A 24412-nucleotide genomic window follows, 5' to 3' on the forward strand; every position below is an offset into this window, starting at 1 on the left:
GGACAAGGCCAGGGACAAGGCCAGGGAAGCGGTCAGGGCCAGGGAAGCGGACAAGGCCAGGGAAGCGGTCAGGGCAAGGGAAGCGGACAAGGCCAGGGACAGGGCCAGGGAAGCGGCCAGGGACAGGGCCAGGGAAGCGGTCAGGGACAGGGCCAGGGAAGCGGTCAGGGACAAGGCCAGGGACAAGGCCAGGGAAGCGGTCAGGGACAAGGTCAGTGACAAGGCCAGGGTCAGGGAAGCGGTCAGGGACAAGGCCAGGGTCAGGGACAGGGACAAGGTCAGGGAAGCGGTCAGGGACAAGGCCAGGGTCAGGGACAGGGACAAGGTCAGGGAAGCGGACAGGGTCAGGGAAGCTGTCAAGGCCAGGTACAGGGACATGGAAGTGGAAGAGGTCAGGGAAGAAGTCAACAGAAGGGTCAGGGATGTGGTCATTGAAGTGGACATGGGACTTTTGCTTAATGCTTACTGGAGATCTTTTCAATTCAGTGTTAATCCTATGGCATGGTTTCCTTGTTTGCTCAACTGTTTTGAAAGCTTTTCGGTCTGCTCCACCTCAAATAAAGAATTGCTTGATTTGAAGAGTTGGGTTTTTTTTTGGTATTATTTGGCTGTTTCTCACAGTGCTTTTAAGTTCCTCTCCTTGAGACCTGGGTAGGGTTGCACCAGCCATTCGTAAGTTCTTAAATTAGAACGTTAAGACCACAAGGCTTTAATAACCACTAGCTAGTTTGTGACTAAATCTACACTATTTGGTTGCACCAGTTGTTCGTAAGTCAGGACGTAGTTCGTAAACTCTCTGCTGAGTAATGTGTAGTTTCATAGAGGCTTACCCTCATCCAAATAGAAACCTTTTACGTGAGCAGAACTGTTTAAATGCAATGAAGTTTAATTCTTAAATTTCTAATCACTCTTGTCTCACCTATACTAACGGTAAAAATTTAGTTTCATTTAAAACTATACACTAACTAGCTATTTGTATGTAAATGGAATTCAGAAACCGCAAGACGGCTCAAACACTGAAAGAAACCTCAATGCCTTTTTCGTTTGAAGAGTCCAACATGAAACAGACAGAGGCTTGCTGTAGATCAGGGATAGGCAACTCCGGTCTTTCAGGGCCACTAGGTGTGTTTAACTAGGTTTGGAGCTAAACTCTGTTGTTAGTAAAGGTCTACATGTCAAATAAATGGGGTGAAAAAGGGGGAATGAAAGACTTTAGTTTTTGAGAATGTTGATCACACTGTCTTCATCCCAGTTTTCACTTGCTTTGGCCATTTAAAAAAATATATATAATCATTTAAACCTTTACTCTTCTTCTGCAAAACTATGACTGGAATGAACAATGGACCCCTGTTAGCGAATTGCACGGAGAAATATATGATCCTGCGGCATACGGTCAACAACAAAAAGATACACCGTTTTGAGTCATTTGACTCGTGTCACGCGGGTTCCACCTACTGGTCAAAACGGTGTAATGAGACAATCCTAATGAGACCTTTTACAAAACTGCAAGTATTTTCATAACAGTGTAATGTTTTCAGTATAATTTAAACATAAATACTATGAAACATTAGGGTCTTTGCTAGTCAAACCATTTACGTGCAATTGAAATACGGCTTTATAGCTAAAATATTATGTGAACAGTAAAATAATTAACACCCATCCTATGGTTTGACTAGTACTTTTATGAAATATTGCAGTTCGTTCTTCATTTCAGTTATCTGGCTATGGATTACAAGTTAATCAGTCCTTTGCTGCGGGTCAGTGTTTAATGGTCGATGGGTGGCGCTACAAACACATCAGTCCCTCACAACTAGTTTACATTTAAAGAACTAACATCATATTCTCATATTCATAACAGTTACAGCTGCTTTTAATATCTGTCCCCGTTTAGAGAATTCAGAGTAAATATTAACACCGTGAACTTATTAATATATATTTTAATTCTTGTACGGTATCACAACATGACCGCTGTACCACCTGACCACTGCAGATTCATTTCGCAGTTGATTGTGTTGCCGTAGAAAAGCACAATCCTCTCGTAATTAGGCTACCTTAATTATTATGACATGGCTTGAATGCAGCTTTCAGCTCATCCAACCCCCATCAAACACACCTGAACAAGCTAATTAAGGCCTTCCAGACTACTGGAAAGCTACAGGCAGGTGAGCTTGATCAACGTTGGAATTGATCTCCTTGGATTTTTTTGGAACCCATTTTACACAGAGTTTGCTACTGCAGCAACACGTGTTGGTTTAGCTTTGTGTGCTTCTTCTGACGCACAAATTCAGGGCCTTTTCCAGCAGAGTTTGTTGTGAGATCACAGGTCGGGAGGATGACCGCTCGAGTGGATTTCTCGTTGATTGCTGCTTTGTTGTATCTGTTCGGATACTTGAGCATCGCTCATGCTATTCAAAGACGTAACACAGGTGACAAGATCTGTTGACTTCATTACACAACCTGAAGAAATGCAGAAACAAGTGGCTCAGTGTTAGAGAGTAATTAACAGTTTAGGAATGTGTAGGCTTTAAAAGTCTTGATCTGAACAGACACGTAGAATCTGTATTTAAAGCCCTGATACACAAATGCTGAAGCCACACTCTCTGGCCTCTGAAAATGATCCTCTTGAATCCTCTAGTGGATGGTTTTTGTCCGGCGACGCTGACGTTCGTGCCGGCCCGTCGAGGATGTTCTTCTGATGAAGACTGCCCTGGAGGACACAAATGCTGTCGATTTGACTGTGGGCCTGTTTGTGTGCTGCCTGTTTTCAGTGAGTTTCATTTAATGGCTGCTAAGGGTCTTAAAACAACACCCGTAACCCGTTGAATTCCATGTTGGTTTTAAGCAGAAATTTTTCCTTGTTCTCGTCTGAAGTAGGTTTTGAATCTATCACTTAGGATAGATTAATGCACAGGATGACTTCACAAAAGAGGAATAATACTAACTTGCTGTTCATGCTTTGAGTGTGTCGTGCTGTATATTGAAGTGGCTGACTATGTGCACAAACTAAAGCTGACCGTCTGTGTGCACGCAGTGAAGCCGGGTCAGTGTCCCTTACCAGAGATGATCCCACTGTGTGCTGAAAGCTGTTTCCATGATGGCCAGTGTCCTGCCACACAGAAGTGTTGCCCAACCACCGGTGGCTTTGCATGCAGCGAACCACGTGGTCAGGGAAGAGGTCAGATGAGCTGTCAGGGACATGGACCGGTTCGTGGACAGGGCCAGGGAAGCGGCCAGGGTCAGGGACAGGGCCAGGGAAGCGGCCAGGGTCAGGGACAGGGCCAGGGAAGCGGCCAGGGTCAGGGCCAGGGAAGCGGCCAGGGTCAGGGACAGGGCCAGGGAAGCGGCCAGGGTCAGGGACAGGGCCAGGGAAGCGGCCAGGGTCAGGGACAGGGCCAGGGAAGCGGCCAGGGTCAGGGACAGGGCCAGGGAAGTGGACAGGGACAGGGCCAAGGACAAGGTCAGGGACAAGGCCAGGGAAGCGGTCAGGGCCAGGGACGCGGTCAGGGACAGGGACAAGGTCAGGGAAGCGGCCAGGGACAAGGACAGGGACAAGGTCAGGGAAGCGGCCAGGGACAAGGCCAGGGACAAGGCCAGGGCCAGGGACAGGGCCAGGACCAGGGAAGCGGCCAGGGTCAGGGACAAGGCCAGGGCCAGGGTCAGGGACAGGGCCAGGGAAGCGGTCAGGGTCTGGGACAAGGCCAGGGAAGCGGACAGGGACAGGGTCAGGGACAGGGCCAGGGAAACGGCCAGGGCCAGGGAAGCGGCCAGGGCCAGGGAAGCGGTCAGGGACAGGGCCAGGGAAGCGGCCAGGGACAGGGCCAGGGACAAGGACAGGGCCAGGGACGCGGTCAGGGACAAGGTCAGGGACAGGCACAAGGCCAGGGAAGCGGTCAGGGACAAGGCCAAGGAAGCGGTCAGGGCCAAGGCCAGGGTCAGGGCCAAGGACAGGGCCAAGGACAGGGCCAAGGACAGGGCCAAGGACAGGGCCAAGGACAGGGACAAGGCCAGGGACAGGGCCAGGGAAGCGGTCAGGGCCAAGGACAAGGACAGGGACAAGGCCAGGGACAAGGCCAGGGACAGGGACAAGGCCAGGGACAGGGACAAGGCCAAGGACAGGGACAAGGCCAAGGACAGGGACAAGGCCAGGGACAGGGACAAGGCCAGGGACAGGGACAAGGCCAGGGACAGGGCCAGGGAAGTGGTCAGGGCCAAGGACAAGGACAGGGACAGGGACAAGGCCAGGGCCAGGGACAAGGCCAGGGACAAGGCCAGGGCCAGGGACAAGGCCAGGGACAAGGCCAGGGCCAGGGACAAGGCCAGGGACAAGGCCAGGGTCAGGGACAAGGCCAGGGAAGCGGCCAGGGTCAGGGTCAAGGACAGGGACAAGGCCAGGGTCAAGGCCAGGGACAAGGCCAGGGTCAGGGCCAAGGACAGGGACAAGGTCAAGGTCAGGGACCAGGACAGGGCCAGGGAAGCGGTCAGGGACAGGGTCAGGGACAGGGCCAGGGAAGCGGTCAGGGACAGGGCCAGGGAAGCGGTCAGGGACAGGGACAGGGACAGGGCCAGGGAAGCGGTCAGGGACAAGGTCAGGGACAGGGCCAGGGAAGTGGTCAGGGACAGGGTCAGGGACAGGGACAGGGAAGCGGTCAGGGACAGGGCCAGGGAAGCGGTCAGGGACAGGGTCAGGGACAGGGCCAGGGAAGCGGTCAGGGACAGGGTCAGGGACAGGGCCAGGGAAGCGGCCAGGGACAGGGTCAGGGACAGGGCCAGGGAAGCGGCCAGGGACAGGGCCAGGGAAGCGGTCAGGGACAAGGCCAGGGAAGCGGTCAGGGCCAGGGAAGCGGACAAGGCCAGGGACAGGGCCAGGGACGCGGTCAGGGACAGGGTCAGGGACAGGGCCAGGGAAGCGGTCAGGGACAGGGCCAGGGAAGCGGTCAGGGACAGGGCCAGGGAAGCGGTCAGGGCCAGGGAAGCGGTCAGGGACAAGGTCAGGGACAAGGCCAGGGTCAGGGAAGCGGTCAGGGACGCGGTCAGGGAAGCGGTCAGGGACAAGGCCAGGGTCAAGGACAGGGACAAGGTCAGGGAAGCGGACAGGGTCAGGGAAGCTGTCAAGGCCAGGTACAGGGACATGGAAGTGGAAGAGGTCAGGGAAGAAGTCAACAGAAGGGTCAGGGATGTGGTCATTGAAGTGGACATGGGACTTTTGCTTAATGCTTACTGGAGATCTTTTCAATTCAGTGTTAATCCTATGGCATGGTTTCCTTGTTTGCTCAACTGTTTTGAAAGCTTTTCGGTCTGCTCCACCTCAAATAAAGAATTGCTTGATTTGAAGAGTTGGGTTTTTTTTGGTATTATTTGGCTGTTTCTCACAGTGCTTTTAAGTTCCTCTCCTTGAGACCTGGGTAGGGTTGCACCAGCCATTCGTAAGTTCTTAAATTAGAACGTTAAGACCACAAGGCTTTAATAACCACTAGCTAGTTTGTGACTAAATCTACACTATTTGGTTGCACCAGTTGTTCGTAAGTCAGGACGTAGTTCGTAAACTCTCTGCTGAGTAATGTGTAGTTTCATAGAGGCTTACCCTCATCCAAATAGAAACCTTTTACGTGAGCAGAACTGTTTAAATGCAATGAAGTTTAATTCTTAAATTTCTAATCACTCTTGTCTCACCTATACTAACGGTAAAAATTTAGTTTCATTTAAAACTATACACTAACTAGCTATTTGTATGTAAATGGAATTCAGAAACCGCAAGACGGCTCAAACACTGAAAGAAACCTCAATGCCTTTTTCGTTTGAAGAGTCCAACATGAAACAGACAGAGGCTTGCTGTAGATCAGGGATAGGCAACTCCGGTCTTTCAGGGCCACTAGGTGTGTTTAACTAGGTTTGGAGCTAAACTCTGTTGTTAGTAAAGGTCTACATGTCAAATAAATGGGGTGAAAAAGGGGGAATGAAAGACTTTAGTTTTTGAGAATGTTGATCACACTGTCTTCATCCCAGTTTTCACTTGCTTTGGCCATTTAAAAAAAAATATATATAATCATTTAAACCTTTACTCTTCTTCTGCAAAACTATGACTGGAATGAACAATGGACCCCTGTTAGCGAATTGCACGGAGAAATATATGATCCTGCGGCATACGGTCAACAACAAAAAGATACACCGTTTTGAGTCATTTGACTCGTGTCACGCGGGTTCCACCTACTGGTCAAAACGGTGTAATGAGACAATCCTAATGAGACCTTTTACAAAACTGCAAGTATTTTCATAACAGTGTAATGTTTTCAGTATAATTTAAACATAAATACTATGAAACATTAGGGTCTTTGCTAGTCAAACCATTTACGTGCAATTGAAATACGGCTTTATAGCTAAAATATTATGTGAACAGTAAAATAATTAACACCCATCCTATGGTTTGACTAGTACTTTTATGAAATATTGCAGTTCGTTCTTCATTTCAGTTATCTGGCTATGGATTACAAGTTAATCAGTCCTTTGCTGCGGGTCAGTGTTTAATGGTCGATGGGTGGCGCTACAAACACATCAGTCCCTCACAACTAGTTTACATTTAAAGAACTAACATCATATTCTCATATTCATAACAGTTACAGCTGCTTTTAATATCTGTCCCCGTTTAGAGAATTCAGAGTAAATATTAACACCGTGAACTTATTAATATATATTTTAATTCTTGTACGGTATCACAACATGACCGCTGTACCACCTGACCACTGCAGATTCATTTCGCAGTTGATTGTGTTGCCGTAGAAAAGCACAATCCTCTCGTAATTAGGCTACCTTAATTATTATGACATGGCTTGAATGCAGCTTTCAGCTCATCCAACCCCCATCAAACACACCTGAACAAGCTAATTAAGGCCTTCCAGACTACTGGAAAGCTACAGGCAGGTGAGCTTGATCAACGTTGGAATTGATCTCCTTGGATTTTTTAGGAACCCATTTTACACAGAGTTTGCTACTGCAGCAACACGTGTTGGTTTAGCTTTGTGTGCTTCTTCTGACGCACAAATTCAGGGCCTTTTCCAGCAGAGTTTGTTGTGAGATCACAGGTCGGGAGGATGACCGCTCGAGTGGATTTCTCGTTGATTGCTGCTTTGTTGTATCTGTTCGGATACTTGAGCATCGCTCATGCTATTCAAAGACGTAACACAGGTGACAAGATCTGTTGACTTCATTACACAACCTGAAGAAATGCAGAAACAAGTGGCTCAGTGTTAGAGAGTAATTAACAGTTTAGGAATGTGTAGGCTTTAAAAGTCTTGATCTGAACAGACACGTAGAATCTGTATTTAAAGCCCTGATACACAAATGCTGAAGCCACACTCTCTGGCCTCTGAAAATGATCCTCTTGAATCCTCTAGTGGATGGTTTTTGTCCGGCGACGCTGACGTTCGTGCCGGCCCGTCGAGGATGTTCTTCTGATGAAGACTGCCCTGGAGGACACAAATGCTGTCGATTTGACTGTGGGCCTGTTTGTGTGCTGCCTGTTTTCAGTGAGTTTCATTTAATGGCTGCTAAGGGTCTTAAAACAACACCCGTAACCCGTTGAATTCCATGTTGGTTTTAAGCAGAAATTTTTCCTTGTTCTCGTCTGAAGTAGGTTTTGAATCTATCACTTAGGATAGATTAATGCACAGGATGACTTCACAAAAGAGGAATAATACTAACTTGCTGTTCATGCTTTGAGTGTGTCGTGCTGTATATTGAAGTGGCTGACTATGTGCACAAACTAAAGCTGACCGTCTGTGTGCACGCAGTGAAGCCGGGTCAGTGTCCCTTACCAGAGATGATCCCACTGTGTGCTGAAAGCTGTTTCCATGATGGCCAGTGTCCTGCCACACAGAAGTGTTGCCCAACCACCGGTGGCTTTGCATGCAGCGAACCACGTGGTCAGGGAAGAGGTCAGATGAGCTGTCAGGGACATGGACCGGTTCGTGGACAGGGCCAGGGAAGCGGCCAGGGTCAGGGACAGGGCCAGGGAAGCGGCCAGGGTCAGGGACAGGGCCAGGGAAGCGGCCAGGGTCAGGGACAGGGCCAGGGAAGCGGCCAGGGTCAGGGACAGGGACAGGGAAGCGGCCAGGGTCAGGGACGCGGCCAGGGTCAGGGACAGGGCCAGGGAAGCGGCCAGGGTCAGGGACAGGGCCAGGGAAGCGGCCAGGGTCAGGGACAGGGCCAGGGAAGCGGCCAAGGTCAGGGACAGGGCCAGGGAAGCGGCCAGGGTCAGGGACAGGGCCAGGGAAGTGGACAGGGACAGGGCCAGGGACAAGGTCAGGGACAAGGCCAGGGAAGCGGTCAGGGCCAGGGACGCGGTCAGGGACACGGTCAGGGACAGGGACAAGGTCAGGGAAGCGGCCAGGGACAAGGCCAGGGCCAGGGACAGGGCCAGGGCCAGGGAAGCGGTCAGGGACAGGGTCAGGGACAAGGCCAGGGCCAGGGACAGGGTCAGGGTCAGGGACAGGGCCAGGGAAGCGGTCAGGGTCTGGGACAAGGCCAGGGAAGCGGACAGGGACAGGGTCAGGGACAGGGCCAGGGAAGCGGTCAGGGACAAGGCCAGGGAAGCGGTCAGGGACAAGGCCAGGGAAGCGGTCAGGGACAAGGCCAGGGTCAGGGCCAGGGCCAGGGAAGCGGTCAGGGACAGGGCCAGGGAAGCGGCCAGGGACAGGGCCAGGGACAAGGACAGGGCCAGGGACGCAGTCAGGGACAAGGTCAGGGACAGGGACAAGGCCAGGGAAGCGGTCAGGGACAAGGCCAAGGAAGCGGTCAGGGCCAAGGCCAGGGTCAGGGACAAGGCCAGGGCCAAGGCCAGGGTCAGGGCCAAGGACAGGGACAAGGCCAAGGACAGGGACAAGGCCAAGGTCAAGGACAAGGCCAGGGACAGGGCCAGGGAAGCGGTCAGGGACAAGGCCAGGGTCAGGGACAAGGCCAGGGTCAGGGACAAGGCCAGGGACAGGGACAAGGCCAAGGACAAGGCCAGGGACAGGGCCAGGGAAGCGGTCAGGGCCAGGGACAAGGCCAGGGCCAGGGACAAGGCCAGGGACAAGGCCAGGGTCAGGGACAAGGCCAGGGAAGCGGCCAGGGTCAGGGACAAGGACAGGGACAAGGCCAGGGTCAGGGCCAAGGACAGGGACAAGGCCAGGGTCAGGGCCAAAGACAGGGACAAGGCCAAGGTCAAAGTCAAGGTCAGGGACAAGGACAGGGCCAGGGAAGCGGTCAGGGACAGGGTCAGGGACAAGGCCAGGGAAGCGGTCAGGGACAGGGCCAGGGAAGCGGTCAGGGACAGGGAAGCGGTCAGGGACAGGGAAGCGGTCAGGGACAGGGCCAGGGAAGCGGTCAGGGACAAGGTCAGGGACAGGGCCAGGGAAGTGGTCAGGGACAGGGTCAGGGACAGGGACAGGGAAGCGGCCAGGGACAGGGTCAGGGACAAGGCCAGGGACAGGGCCAGGGACAGGGCCAGGGACAAGGCCAGGGAAGCGGCCAGGGACAGGGCCAGGGACAAGGCCAGGGAAGCGGTCAGGGACAGGGCCAGGGAAGCGGACAAGGCCAGGGACAGGGCCAGGGACGCGGTCAGGGACAGGGACAGGGCCAGGGAAGTGGTCAGGGACAGGGCCAGGGAAGTGGTCAGGGACAGGGTCAGGGACAGGGACAGGGAAGCGGTCAGGGACAGGGTCAGGGACAGGGCCAGGGAAGCGGTCAGGGACAGGGTCAGGGACAGGGCCAGGGAAGCGGTCAGGGACAGGGTCAGGGACAGGGCCAGGGAAGCGGTCAGGGACAGGGACAGGGAAGCGGTCAGGGACAGGGTCAGGGACAGGGCCAGGGAAGCGTTCAGGGACAGGGTCAGGGACAGGGCCAGGGAAGCGGTCAGGGACAGGGTCAGGGACAGGGCCAGGGAAGCGGTCAGGGACAGGGCCAGGGAAGCGGCCAGGGACAGGGTCAGGGACAAGGCCAGGGACAGGGCCAGGGACAGGGCCAGGGAAGCGGCCAGGGACAAGGCCAGGGACAAGGCCAGGGAAGCGGTCAGGGCCAGGGAAGCGGTCAGGGCCAGGGAAGCGGACAAGGCCAGGGACAAGGCCAGGGAAGCGGCCAGGGACAGGGCCAGGGAAGCGGTCAGGGACAGGGCCAGGGAAGCGGTCAGGGACAAGGCCAGGGACAAGGCCAGGGAAGCGGTCAGGGCCAGGGAAGCGGTCAGGGACAAGGTCAGGGACAAGGCCAGGTTCAGGGAAGCGGTCAGGGACAAGGCCAGGGTCAGGGACAGGGACAAGGTCAGGGAAGCGGTCAGGGACAAGGCCAGGGTCAGGGACCGGGACAAGGTCAGGGAAGCGGACAGGGTCAGGGAAGCTGTCAAGGCCAGGTACAGGGACATGGAAGTGGAAGAGGTCAGGGAAGAAGTCAACAGAAGGGTCAGGGATGTGGTCATTGAAGTGGACATGGGACTTTTGCTTAATGCTTACTGGAGATCTTTTCAATTCAGTGTTAATCCTATGGCATGGTTTCCTTGTTTGCTCAACTGTTTTGAAAGCTTTTCGGTCTGCTCCACCTCAAATAAAGAATTGCTTGATTTGAAGAGTTGGGTTTTTTTTTGGTATTATTTGGCTGTTTCTCACAGTGCTTTTAAGTTCCTCTCCTTGAGACCTGGGTAGGGTTGCACCAGCCATTCGTAAGTTCTTAAATTAGAACGTTAAGACCACAAGGCTTTAATAACCACTAGCTAGTTTGTGACTAAATCTACACTATTTGGTTGCACCAGTTGTTCGTAAGTCAGGACGTAGTTCGTAAACTCTCTGCTGAGTAATGTGTAGTTTCATAGAGGCTTACCCTCATCCAAATAGAAACCTTTTACGTGAGCAGAACTGTTTAAATGCAATGAAGTTTAATTCTTAAATTTCTAATCACTCTTGTCTCACCTATACTAACGGTAAAAATTTAGTTTCATTTAAAACTATACACTAACTAGCTATTTGTATGTAAATGGAATTCAGAAACCGCAAGACGGCTCAAACACTGAAAGAAACCTCAATGCCTTTTTCGTTTGAAGAGTCCAACATGAAACAGACAGAGGCTTGCTGTAGATCAGGGATAGGCAACTCCGGTCTTTCAGGGCCACTAGGTGTGTTTAACTAGGTTTGGAGCTAAACTCTGTTGTTAGTAAAGGTCTACATGTCAAATAAATGGGGTGAAAAAGGGGGAATGAAAGACTTTAGTTTTTGAGAATGTTGATCACACTGTCTTCATCCCAGTTTTCACTTGCTTTGGCCATTTAAAAAAAAATATATAATCATTTAAACCTTTACTCTTCTTCTGCAAAACTATGACTGGAATGAACAATGGACCCCTGTTAGCGAATTGCACGGAGAAATATATGATCCTGCGGCATACGGTCAACAACAAAAAGATACACCGTTTTGAGTCATTTGACTCGTGTCACGCGGGTTCCACCTACTGGTCAAAACGGTGTAATGAGACAATCCTAATGAGACCTTTTACAAAACTGCAAGTATTTTCATAACAGTGTAATGTTTTCAGTATAATTTAAACATAAATACTATGAAACATTAGGGTCTTTGCTAGTCAAACCATTTACGTGCAATTGAAATACGGCTTTATAGCTAAAATATTATGTGAACAGTAAAATAATTAACACCCATCCTATGGTTTGACTAGTACTTTTATGAAATATTGCAGTTCGTTCTTCATTTCAGTTATCTGGCTATGGATTACAAGTTAATCAGTCCTGTGCTGCGGGTCAGTGTTTAATGGTCGATGGGTGGCGCTACAAACACATCAGTCCCTCACAACTAGTTTACATTTAAAGAACTAACATCATATTCTCATATTCATAACAGTTACAGCTGCTTTTAATATCTGTCCCCGTTTAGAGAATTCAGAGTAAATATTAACACCGTGAACTTATTAATATATATTTTAATTCTTGTACGGTATCACAACATGACCGCTGTACCACCTGACCACTGCAGATTCATTTCGCAGTTGATTGTGTTGCCGTAGAAAAGCACAATCCTCTCGTAATTAGGCTACCTTAATTATTATGACATGGCTTGAATGCAGCTTTCAGCTCATCCAACCCCCATCAAACACACCTGAACAAGCTAATTAAGGCCTTCCAGACTACTGGAAAGCTACAGGCAGGTGAGCTTGATCAACGTTGGAATTGATCTCCTTGGATTTTTTAGGAACCCATTTTACACAGAGTTTGCTACTGCAGCAACACGTGTTGGTTTAGCTTTGTGTGCTTCTTCTGACGCACAAATTCAGGGCCTTTTCCAGCAGAGTTTGTTGTGAGATCACAGGTCGGGAGGATGACCGCTCGAGTGGATTTCTCGTTGATTGCTGCTTTGTTGTATCTGTTCGGATACTTGAGCATCGCTCATGCTATTCAAAGACGTAACACAGGTGACAAGATCTGTTGACTTCATTACACAACCTGAAGAAATGCAGAAACAAGTGGCTCAGTGTTAGAGAGTAATTAACAGTTTAGGAATGTGTAGGCTTTAAAAGTCTTGATCTGAACAGACACGTAGAATCTGTATTTAAAGCCCTGATACACAAATGCTGAAGCCACACTCTCTGGCCTCTGAAAATGATCCTCTTGAATCCTCTAGTGGATGGTTTTTGTCCGGCGACGCTGACGTTCGTGCCGGCCCGTCGAGGATGTTCTTCTGATGAAGACTGCCCTGGAGGACACAAATGCTGTCGATTTGACTGTGGGCCTGTTTGTGTGCTGCCTGTTTTCAGTGAGTTTCATTTAATGGCTGCTAAGGGTCTTAAAACAACACCCGTAACCCGTTGAATTCCATGTTGGTTTTAAGCAGAAATTTTTCCTTGTTCTCGTCTGAAGTAGGTTTTGAATCTATCACTTAGGATAGATTAATGCACAGGATGACTTCACAAAAGAGGAATAATACTAACTTGCTGTTCATGCTTTGAGTGTGTCGTGCTGTATATTGAAGTGGCTGACTATGTGCACAAACTAAAGCTGACCGTCTGTGTGCACGCAGTGAAGCCGGGTCAGTGTCCCTTACCAGAGATGATCCCACTGTGTGCTGAAAGCTGTTTCCATGATGGCCAGTGTCCTGCCACACAGAAGTGTTGCCCAACCACCGGTGGCTTTGCATGCAGCGAACCACGTGGTCAGGGAAGAGGTCAGATGAGCTGTCAGGGACATGGACCGGTTCGTGGACAGGGCCAGGGAAGCGGCCAGGGTCAGGGACAGGGCCAGGGAAGCGGCCAGGGTCAGGGACAGGGCCAGGGAAGCGGCCAGGGTCAGGGACAGGGCCAGGGAAGCGGCCAGGGTCAGGGACAGGGCCAGGGAAGCGGCCAGGGACAGGGACAGGGAAGCGGCCAGGGTCAGGGACAGGGCCAGGGTCAGGGACAGGGCCAGGGAAGTGGACAGGGACAGGGCCAGGGACAAGGTCAGGGACAAGGCCAGGGAAGCGGTCAGGGCCAGGGACGCGGTCAGGGACGCGGTCAGGGACAGGGACAAGGTCAGGGAAGCGGCCAGGGACAAGGCCAGGGACAAGGCCAGGGCCAGGGACAGGGACAAGGCCAGGGCCAGGGACAGGGACAAGGACAAGGCCAGGGACAGGGCCAGGGCCAGGGAAGCGGTCAGGGACAGGGTCAGGGACAAGGCCAGGGCCAGGGACAGGGTCAGGGTCAGGGACAGGGCCAGGGAAGCGGTCAGGGTCTGGGACAAGGCCAGGGAAGCGGACAGGGACAGGGTCAGGGACAGGGCCAGGGAAGCGGTCAGGGACAAGGCCAGGGAAGCGGTCAGGGACAAGGCCAGGGTCAGGGCCAGGGCCAGGGAAGCGGCCAGGGACAGGGCCAGGGACAAGGACAGGGCCAGGGACGCGGTCAAGGACAAGGTCAGGGACAGGGACAAGGCCAGGGAAGCGGTCAGGGACAAGGCCAGGGAAGCGGTCAGGGACAAGGCCAGGGAAGCGGTCAGGGACAAGGCCAGGGAAGCGGTCAGGGCCAAGGACAGGGACAAGGCCAGGGTCAGGGCCAAGGACAGGGACAAGGCCAAGGACAGGGACAAGGCCAAGGTCAAGGACAAGGCCAGGGACAGGGCCAGGGAAGCGGTCAGGGACAAGGCCAGGGTCAGGGACAAGGCCAGGGACAGGGACAAGGCCAGGGACAGGGACAAGGCCAAGGACAGGGACAAGGCCAAGGACAAGGCCAGGGACAGGGCCAGGGAAGCGGTCAGGGCCAGGGACAAGGCCAGGGTCAGGGACAAGGCCAGGGACAAGGCCAGGGTCAGGGACAAGGCCAGGGAAGCGGCCAGGGTCAGGGCCAAGGACAGGGACAAGGACAGGGACAAGGCCAGGGTCAGGGCCAAGGACAGGGACAAGGCCAGGGTCAGGGCCAAGGACAGGGACAAGGCCAAGGTCAAAGTCAAGGTCAGGGACAAGGACAGGGCCAGGGAAGCGGTCAGGGACAGGGTCAGGGACAGGGCCAGGGAAGCGGTCAGGGACAGGGTCAGGGACAGGGCCAGGGAAGCGGTCAGGGACAGGGCCAGGGAAGCGGTCAGGGACAGGGAAGCGGTCAGGGACAAGGTCAGGGACAGGGCCAGGGAAGCGGTCAGGGACAAGGTCAGGGACAGGGCCAGGGAAGTGGTCAGGGACAGGGTCAGGGACAGGGACAGGGAAGCGGTCAGGGACAGGGCCAGGGAAGCGGCCAGGGACAGGGTCAGGGACAGGGAAGCGGCCAGGGACAGGGTCAGGGACAAGGCCAGGGAAGCGGCCAGGGAAGCGGCCAGGGACAGGGCCAGGGAAGCGGCCAGGGACAAGGCCAGGGACAAGGCCAGGGAAGCGGTCAGGGCCAGGGAAGCGGACAAGGCCAGGGAAGCGGTCAGGGCCAGGGAAGCGGACAAGGCCAGGGACAGGGCCAGGGAAGCGGTCAGGGACAAGGCCAGGGACAAGGCCAGGGAAGCGGTCAGGGACAAGGCCAGGGTCAGGGAAGCGGTCAGGGACAAGGCCAGGGTCAGGGACAGGGACAAGGTCAGGGAAGCGGTCAGGGACAAGGCCAGGGTCAGGGACAGGGACAAGGTCAGGGAAGCGGACAGGGTCAGGGAAGCTGTCAAGGCCAGGTACAGGGACATGGAAGTGGAAGAGGTCAGGGAAGAAGTCAACAGAAGGGTCAGGGATGTGGTCATTGAAGTGGACATGGGACTTTTGCTTAATGCTTACTGGAGATCTTTTCAATTCAGTGTTAATCCTATGGCATGGTTTCCTTGTTTGCTCAACTGTTTTGAAAGCTTTTCGGTCTGCTCCACCTCAAATAAAGAATTGCTTGATTTGAAGAGTTGGGTTTTTTTTGGTATTATTTGGCTGTTTCTCACAGTGCTTTTAAGTTCCTCTCCTTGAGACCTGGGTAGGGTTGCACCAGCCATTCGTAAGTTCTTAAATTAGAACGTTAAGACCACAAGGCTTTAATAACCACTAGCTAGTTTGTGACTAAATCTACACTATTTGGTTGCACCAGTTGTTCGTAAGTCAGGACGTAGTTCGTAAACTCTCTGCTGAGTAATGTGTAGTTTCATAGAGGCTTACCCTCATCCAAATAGAAACCTTTTACGTGAGCAGAACTGTTTAAATGCAATGAAGTTTAATTCTTAAATTTCTAATCACTCTTGTCTCACCTATACTAACGGTAAAAATTTAGTTTCATTTAAAACTATACACTAACTAGCTATTTGTATGTAAATGGAATTCAGAAACCGCAAGACGGCTCAAACACTGAAAGAAACCTCAATGCCTTTTTCGTTTGAAGAGTCCAACATGAAACAGACAGAGGCTTGCTGTAGATCAGGGATAGGCAACTCCGGTCTTTCAGGGCCACTAGGTGTGTTTAACTAGGTTTGGAGCTAAACTCTGTTGTTAGTAAAGGTCTACATGTCAAATAAATGGGGTGAAAAAGGGGGAATGAAAGACTTTAGTTTTTGAGAATGTTGATCACACTGTCTTCATCCCAGTTTTCACTTGCTTTGGCCATTTAAAAAAAAATATATAATCATTTAAACCTTTACTCTTCTTCTGCAAAACTATGACTGGAATGAACAATGGACCCCTGTTAGCGAATTGCACGGAGAAATATATGATCCTGCGGCATACGGTCAACAACAAAAAGATACACCGTTTTGAGTCATTTGACTCGTGTCACGCGGGTTCCACCTACTGGTCAAAACGGTGTAATGAGACAATCCTAATGAGACCTTTTACAAAACTGCAAGTATTTTCATAACAGTGTAATGTTTTCAGTATAATTTAAACATAAATACTATGAAACATTAGGGTCTTTGCTAGTCAAACCATTTACGTGCAATTGAAATACGGCTTTATAGCTAAAATATTATGTGAACAGTAAAATAATTAACACCCATCCTATGGTTTGACTAGTACTTTTATGAAATATTGCAGTTCGTTCTTCATTTCAGTTATCTGGCTATGGATTACAAGTTAATCAGTCCTGTGCTGCGGGTCAGTGTTTAATGGTCGATGGGTGGCGCTACAAACACATCAGTCCCTCACAACTAGTTTACATTTAAAGAACTAACATCATATTCTCATATTCATAACAGTTACAGCTGCTTTTAATATCTGTCCCCGTTTAGAGAATTCAGAGTAAATATTAACACCGTGAACTTATTAATATATATTTTAATTCTTGTACGGTATCACAACATGACCGCTGTACCACCTGACCACTGCAGATTCATTTCGCAGTTGATTGTGTTGCCGTAGAAAAGCACAATCCTCTCGTAATTAGGCTACCTTAATTATTATGACATGGCTTGAATGCAGCTTTCAGCTCATCCAACCCCCATCAAACACACCTGAACAAGCTAATTAAGGCCTTCCAGACTACTGGAAAGCTACAGGCAGGTGAGCTTGATCAACGTTGGAATTGATCTCCTTGGATTTTTTAGGAACCCATTTTACACAGAGTTTGCTACTGCAGCAACACGTGTTGGTTTAGCTTTGTGTGCTTCTTCTGACGCACAAATTCAGGGCCTTTTCCAGCAGAGTTTGTTGTGAGATCACAGGTCGGGAGGATGACCGCTCGAGTGGATTTCTCGTTGATTGCTGCTTTGTTGTATCTGTTCGGATACTTGAGCATCGCTCATGCTATTCAAAGACGTAACACAGGTGACAAGATCTGTTGACTTCATTACACAACCTGAAGAAATGCAGAAACAAGTGGCTCAGTGTTAGAGAGTAATTAACAGTTTAGGAATGTGTAGGCTTTAAAAGTCTTGATCTGAACAGACACGTAGAATCTGTATTTAAAGCCCTGATACACAAATGCTGAAGCCACACTCTCTGGCCTCTGAAAATGATCCTCTTGAATCCTCTAGTGGATGGTTTTTGTCCGGCGACGCTGACGTTCGTGCCGGCCCGTCGAGGATGTTCTTCTGATGAAGACTGCCCTGGAGGACACAAATGCTGTCGATTTGACTGTGGGCCTGTTTGTGTGCTGCCTGTTTTCAGTGAGTTTCATTTAATGGCTGCTAAGGGTCTTAAAACAACACCCGTAACCCGTTGAATTCCATGTTGGTTTTAAGCAGAAATTTTTCCTTGTTCTCGTCTGAAGTAGGTTTTGAATCTATCACTTAGGATAGATTAATGCACAGGATGACTTCACAAAAGAGGAATAATACTAACTTGCTGTTCATGCTTTGAGTGTGTCGTGCTGTATATTGAAGTGGCTGACTATGTGCACAAACTAAAGCTGACCGTCTGTGTGCACGCAGTGAAGCCGGGTCAGTGTCCCTTACCAGAGATGATCCCACTGTGTGCTGAAAGCTGTTTCCATGATGGCCAGTGTCCTGCCACACAGAAGTGTTGCCCAACCACCGGTGGCTTTGCATGCAGCGAACCACGTGGTCAGGGAAGAGGTCAGATGAGCTGTCAGGGACATGGACCGGTTCGTGGACAGGGCCAGGGAAGCGGCCAGGGTCAGGGACAGGGCCAGGGTCAGGGACAGGGCCAGGGAAGCGGCCAGGGACAGGGCCAGGGTCAGGGACAGGGACAGGGAAGCGGCCAGGGTCAGGGACAGGGCCAGGGAAGCGGCCAGGGTCAGGGACAGGGCCAGGGAAGCGGCCAGGGTCAGGGACAGGGCCAGGGAAGCGGCCAAGGTCAGGGACAGGGCCAGGGAAGTGGACAGGGACAGGGCCAGGGACAAGGTCAGGGACAAGGCCAGGGAAGCGGTCAGGGCCAGGGACGCGGTCAGGGACAGGGACAAGGTTAGGGAAGCGGCCAGGGACAAGGCCAGGGACAAGGCCAGGGACAGGGCCAGGGACAGGGACAGGGACAAGGCCAGGGCCAGGGACAGGGCCAGGGCCAGGGAAGCGGTCAGGGACAGGGTCAGGGACAGGGCCAGGGAAGCGGTCAGGGTCTGGGACAAGGCCAGGGAAGCGGACAGGGACAGGGTCAGGGACAGGGCCAGGGAAGCGGTCAGGGACAGGGCCAGGGAAGCGGTCAGGGACAAGGCCAGGGTCAGGGCCAGGGCCAGGGAAGCGGTCAGGGACAGGGCCAGGGAAGCGGCCAGGGACAGGGCCAGGGACAAGGACAGGGCCAGGGACGCGGTCAGGGACAAGGTCAGGGACAGGGACAAGGCCAGGGAAGCGGTCAGGGACAAGGCCAGGGAAGCGGTCAGGGACAAGGCCAAGGAAGCGGTCAGGGCCAAGGCCAGGGTCAGGGCCAAGGACAGGGACAAGGCCAGGGTCAGGGCCAAGGACAGGGCCAAGGACAGGGACAAGGCCAAGGACAGGGACAAGGCCAAGGTCAAGGACAAGGCCAGGGACAGGGCCAGGGAAGCGGTCAGGGCCAAGGCCAGGGTCAGGGACAAGGCCAGGGTCAGGGACAAGGCCAGGGACAAGGCCAGGGACAGGGACAAGGCCAAGGACAGGGACAAGGCCAAGGACAAGGCCAGGGACAGGGCCACGGAAGCGGTCAGGGCCAGGGACAAGGCCAGGGTCAGGGACAAGGCCAGGGTCAGGGACAAGGCCAGGGAAGCGGCCAGGGTCAGGGACAAGGACAGGGACAAGGCCAGGGTCAGGGCCAAGGACAGGGACAAGGCCAGGGTCAGGGCCAAGGACAGGGACAAGGCCAAGGTCAAGGTCAAGGTCAGGGACAAGGACAGGGCCAGGGAAGCGGACAGGGTCAGGGACAGGGCCAGGGAAGCGGTCAGGGACAGGGCCAGGGAAGCGGTCAGGGACAGGGAAGCGGTCAGGGACAAGGTCAGGGACAGGGCCAGGGAAGCGGTCAGGGACAAGGTCAGGGACAGGGCCAGGGAAGTGGTCAGGGACAGGGTCAGGGACAGGGACAGGGAAGCGGTCAGGGACAGGGTCAGGGACAGGGCCAGGGAAGCGGTCAGGGACAGGGCCAGGGAAGCGGTCAGGGACAGGGTCAGGGACAGGGCCAGGGAAGCGGCCAGGGACAGGGCCAGGGAAGCGGTCAGGGACAGGGCCAGGGACAAGGCCAGGGAAGCGGTCAGGGACAGGGCCAGGGAAGCGGACAAGGCCAGGGACGCGGTCAGGGACAGGGTCAGGGACAAGGCCAGGGAAGTGGTCAGGGACAGGGTCAGGGACAGGGACAGGGAAGCGGTCAGGGACAGGGTCAGGGACAGGGACAGGGAAGCGGTCAGGGACAGGGTCAGGGACAGGGAAGCGGTCAGGGACAGGGTCAGGGACAGGGACAGGGAAGCGGTCTGGGACAGGGTCAGGGACAGGGCCAGGGAAGCGGTCAGGGACAGGGTCAGGGACAGGGCCAGGGAAGCGGTCAGGGACAGGGAAGCGGCCAGGGACAGGGTCAGGGACAGGGCCAGGGAAGCGGCCAGGGACAAGGCCAGGGACAAGGCCAGGGAAGCGGTCAGGGCCAGGGAAGCGGACAAGGCCAGGGAAGCGGTCAGGGCCAGGGAAGCGGACAAGGCCAGGGACAGGGCCAGGGAAGCGGTCAGGGACAGGGCCAGGGAAGCGGTCAGGGACAAGGCCAGGGACAAGTCCAGGGAAGCGGTCAGGGACAAGGTCAGGGACAAGGCCAGGGTCAGGGAAGCGGTCAGGGACAAGGCCAGGGTCAGGGACAGGGACAGGGCCAGGGTCAGGGACAGGGACAAGGTCAGGGAAGCGGTCAGGGACAAGGCCAGGGTCAGGGACAGGGTCAGGGAAGCGGACAGGGTCAGGGAAGCTGTCAAGGCCAGGTACAGGGACATGGAAGTGGAAGAGGTCAGGGAAGAAGTCAACAGAAGGGTCAGGGATGTGGTCATTGAAGTGGACATGGGACTTTTGCTTAATGCTTACTGGAGATCTTTTCAATTCAGTGTTAATCCTATGGCATGGTTTCCTTGTTTGCTCAACTGTTTTGAAAGCTTTTCGGTCTGCTCCACCTCAAATAAAGAATTGCTTGATTTGAAGAGTTGGGTTTTTTTTTGGTATTATTTGGCTGTTTCTCACAGTGCTTTTAAGTTCCTCTCCTTGAGACCTGGGTAGGGTTGCACCAGCCATTCGTAAGTTCTTAAATTAGAACGTTAAGACCACAAGGCTTTAATAACCACTAGCTAGTTTGTGACTAAATCTACACTATTTGGTTGCACCAGTTGTTCGTAAGTCAGGACGTAGTTCGTAAACTCTCTGCTGAGTAATGTGTAGTTTCATAGAGGCTTACCCTCATCCAAATAGAAACCTTTTACGTGAGCAGAACTGTTTAAATGCAATGAAGTTTAATTCTTAAATTTCTAATCACTCTTGTCTCACCTATACTAACGGTAAAAATTTAGTTTCATTTAAAACTATACACTAACTAGCTATTTGTATGTAAATGGAATTCAGAAACCGCAAGACGGCTCAAACACTGAAAGAAACCTCAATGCCTTTTTCGTTTGAAGAGTCCAACATGAAACAGACAGAGGCTTGCTGTAGATCAGGGATAGGCAACTCCGGTCTTTCAGGGCCACTAGGTGTGTTTAACTAGGTTTGGAGCTAAACTCTGTTGTTAGTAAAGGTCTACATGTCAAATAAATGGGGTGAAAAAGGGGGAATGAAAGACTTTAGTTTTTGAGAATGTTGATCACACTGTCTTCATCCCAGTTTTCACTTGCTTTGGCCATTTAAAAAAAAATATATAATCATTTAAACCTTTACTCTTCTTCTGCAAAACTATGACTGGAATGAACAATGGACCCCTGTTAGCGAATTGCACGGAGAAATATGATCCTGCGGCATACGGTCAACAACAAAAAGATACACCGTTTTGAGTCATTTGACTCGTGTCACGCGGGTTCCACCTACTGGTCAAAACGGTGTAATGAGACAATCCTAATGAGACCTTTTACAAAACTGCAAGTATTTTCATAACAGTGTAATGTTTTCAGTATAATTTAAACATAAATACTATGAAACATTAGGGTCTTTGCTAGTCAAACCATTTACGTGCAATTGAAATACGGCTTTATAGCTAAAATATTATGTGAACAGTAAAATAATTAACACCCATCCTATGGTTTGACTAGTACTTTTATGAAATATTGCAGTTCGTTCTTCATTTCAGTTATCTGGCTATGGATTACAAGTTAATCAGTCCTGTGCTGCGGGTCAGTGTTTAATGGTCGATGGGTGGCGCTACAAACACATCAGTCCCTCACAACTAGTTTACATTTAAAGAACTAACATCATATTCTCATATTCATAACAGTTACAGCTGCTTTTAATATCTGTCCCCGTTTAGAGAATTCAGAGTAAATATTAACACCGTGAACTTATTAATATATATTTTAATTCTTGTACGGTATCACAACATGACCGCTGTACCACCTGACCACTGCAGATTCATTTCGCAGTTGATTGTGTTGCCGTAGAAAAGCACAATCCTCTCGTAATTAGGCTACCTTAATTATTATGACATGGCTTGAATGCAGCTTTCAGCTCATCCAACCCCCATCAAACACACCTGAACAAGCTAATTAAGGCCTTCCAGACTACTGGAAAGCTACAGGCAGGTGAGCTTGATCAACGTTGGAATTGATCTCCTTGGATTTTTTAGGAACCCATTTTACACAGAGTTTGCTACTGCAGCAACACGTGTTGGTTTAGCTTTGTGTGCTTCTTCTGACGCACAAATTCAGGGCCTTTTCCAGCAGAGTTTGTTGTGAGATCACAGGTCGGGAGGATGACCGCTCGAGTGGATTTCTCGTTGATTGCTGCTTTGTTGTATCTGTTCGGATACTTGAGCATCGCTCATGCTATTCAAAGACGTAACACAGGTGACAAGATCTGTTGACTTCATTACACAACCTGAAGAAATGCAGAAACAAGTGGCTCAGTGTTAGAGAGTAATTAACAGTTTAGGAATGTGTAGGCTTTAAAAGTCTTGATCTGAACAGACACGTAGAATCTGTATTTAAAGCCCTGATACACAAATGCTGAAGCCACACTCTCTGGCCTCTGAAAATGATCCTCTTGAATCCTCTAGTGGATGGTTTTTGTCCGGCGACGCTGACGTTCGTGCCGGCCCGTCGAGGATGTTCTTCTGATGAAGACTGCCCTGGAGGACACAAATGCTGTCGATTTGACTGTGGGCCTGTTTGTGTGCTGCCTGTTTTCAGTGAGTTTCATTTAATGGCTGCTAAGGGTCTTAAAACAACACCCGTAACCCGTTGAATTCCATGTTGGTTTTAAGCAGAAATTTTTCCTTGTTCTCGTCTGAAGTAGGTTTTGAATCTATCACTTAGGATAGATTAATGCACAGGATGACTTCACAAAAGAGGAATAATACTAACTTGCTGTTCATGCTTTGAGTGTGTCGTGCTGTATATTGAAGTGGCTGACTATGTGCACAAACTAAAGCTGACCGTCTGTGTGCACGCAGTGAAGCCGGGTCAGTGTCCCTTACCAGAGATGATCCCACTGTGTGCTGAAAGCTGTTTCCATGATGGCCAGTGTCCTGCCACACAGAAGTGTTGCCCAACCACCGGTGGCTTTGCATGCAGCGAACCACGTGGTCAGGGAAGAGGTCAGATGAGCTGTCAGGGACATGGACCGGTTCGTGGACAGGGCCAGGGAAGCGGCCAGGGTCAGGGACAGGGCCAGGGAAGCGGCCAGGGTCAGGGACAGGGCCAGGGAAGCGGCCAGGGTCAGGGACAGGGCCAGGGTCAGGGACAGGGACAGGGAAGCGGCCAGGGTCAGGGACAGGGCCAGGGAAGCGGCCAGGGTCAGGGACAGGGCCAGGGAAGCGGCCAGGGTCAGGGACAGGGCCAGGGAAGCGGCCAGGGTCAGGGACAGGGCCAGGGAAGTGGACAGGGACAGGGCCAGGGACAAGGTCAGGGACAAGGCCAGGGACGCGGTCAGGGACGCGGTCAGGGACAGGGACAAGGTCAGGGAAGCGGCCAGGGACAAGGCCAGGGACAAGGCCAGGGACAGGGCCAGGGACAGGGACAGGGACAAGGCCAGGGCCAGGGACAGGGCCAGGGCCAGGGAAGCGGTCAGGGACAGGGTCAGGGACAGGGCCAGGGAAGCGGTCAGGGTCTGGGACAAGGCCAGGGAAGCGGACAGGGACAGGGTCAGGGACAGGGCCAGGGAAGCGGTCAGGGACAGGGCCAGGGAAGCGGTCAGGGACAAGGCCAGGGTCAGGGCCAGGGCCAGGGAAGCGGTCAAGGACAGGGCCAGGGACGCGGTCAGGGACAAGGTCAGGGACAGGGACAAGGCCAGGGAAGCGGTCAGGGACAAGGCCAGGGAAGCGGTCAGGGACAAGGCCAAGGAAGCGGTCAGGGCCAAGGCCAGGGTCAGGGCCAAGGACAGGGAAGCGGTCAGGGACAGGGCCAGGGAAGCGGCCAGGGACAGGGCCAGGGACAGGGCCAGGGAAGCGGTCAGGGTCTGGGACAAGGCCAGGGAAGCGGACAGGGACAGGGTCAGGGACAGGGCCAGGGAAGCGGTCAGGGACAGGGCCAGGGAAGCGGTCAGGGACAAGGCCAGGGTCAGGGCCAGGGCCAGGGAAGCGGTCAGGGACAGGGCCAGGGAAGCGGCCAGGGACAGGGCCAGGGACAAGGACAGGGCCAGGGACAAGGTCAGGGACAAGGTCAGGGACAGGGACAAGGCCAGTGAAGCGGTCAGGGACAAGGCCAGGGAAGCGGTCAGGGACAAGGCCAAGGAAGCGGTCAGGGCCAAGGCCAGGGTCAGGGCCAAGGACAGGGACAAGGCCAGGGTCAGGGCCAAGGACAGGGCCAAGGACAGGGACAAGGCCAAGGACAGGGACAAGGCCAAGGTCAAGGACAAGGCCAGGGACAGGGCCAGGGAAGCGGTCAGGGCCAAGGCCAGGGTCAGGGACAAGGCCAGGGTCAGGGACAAGGCCAGGGACAAGGCCAGGGACAGGGACAAGGCCAA

The 24412-nt window shown here is 52.5% G+C and overlaps 1 protein-coding gene and 2 long non-coding RNA genes across 3 annotated transcripts in view; all 3 read left to right on the plus strand.

The window, feature by feature from the left end:
- The window catches only part of LOC127942991 (hornerin-like), a 225032-nt gene that overhangs the window by 82706 nt on the left and 117914 nt on the right, over positions 1-24412 (plus strand). Inside the window, exons 8-12 of the mRNA XM_052539059.1 lie at positions 3766-3859; positions 8733-10016; positions 10167-10298; positions 18176-18283; positions 23406-23897. Of these exons, the coding sequence (XP_052395019.1) occupies positions 3766-3859; positions 8733-10016; positions 10167-10298; positions 18176-18283; positions 23406-23897 (2110 nt within the window). The remainder of the gene's footprint in view (positions 1-3765; positions 3860-8732; positions 10017-10166; positions 10299-18175; positions 18284-23405; positions 23898-24412) is intronic.
- On the plus strand, positions 200-460 carry LOC127943007 (uncharacterized). The gene is made up of 2 exons (XR_008149525.1): positions 200-229; positions 278-460. It is a non-coding gene; the product is annotated as an uncharacterized LOC127943007 (long non-coding RNA).
- On the plus strand, positions 10301-15221 carry LOC127943008 (uncharacterized). The gene is made up of 2 exons (XR_008149526.1): positions 10301-10334; positions 15039-15221. It is a non-coding gene; the product is annotated as an uncharacterized LOC127943008 (long non-coding RNA).

The sequence above is a fragment of the Carassius gibelio genome, chromosome A22, assembly GCF_023724105.1.
Source record: "Carassius gibelio isolate Cgi1373 ecotype wild population from Czech Republic chromosome A22, carGib1.2-hapl.c, whole genome shotgun sequence".
Taxonomy (NCBI): Eukaryota; Metazoa; Chordata; class Actinopteri; order Cypriniformes; family Cyprinidae; genus Carassius; species Carassius gibelio.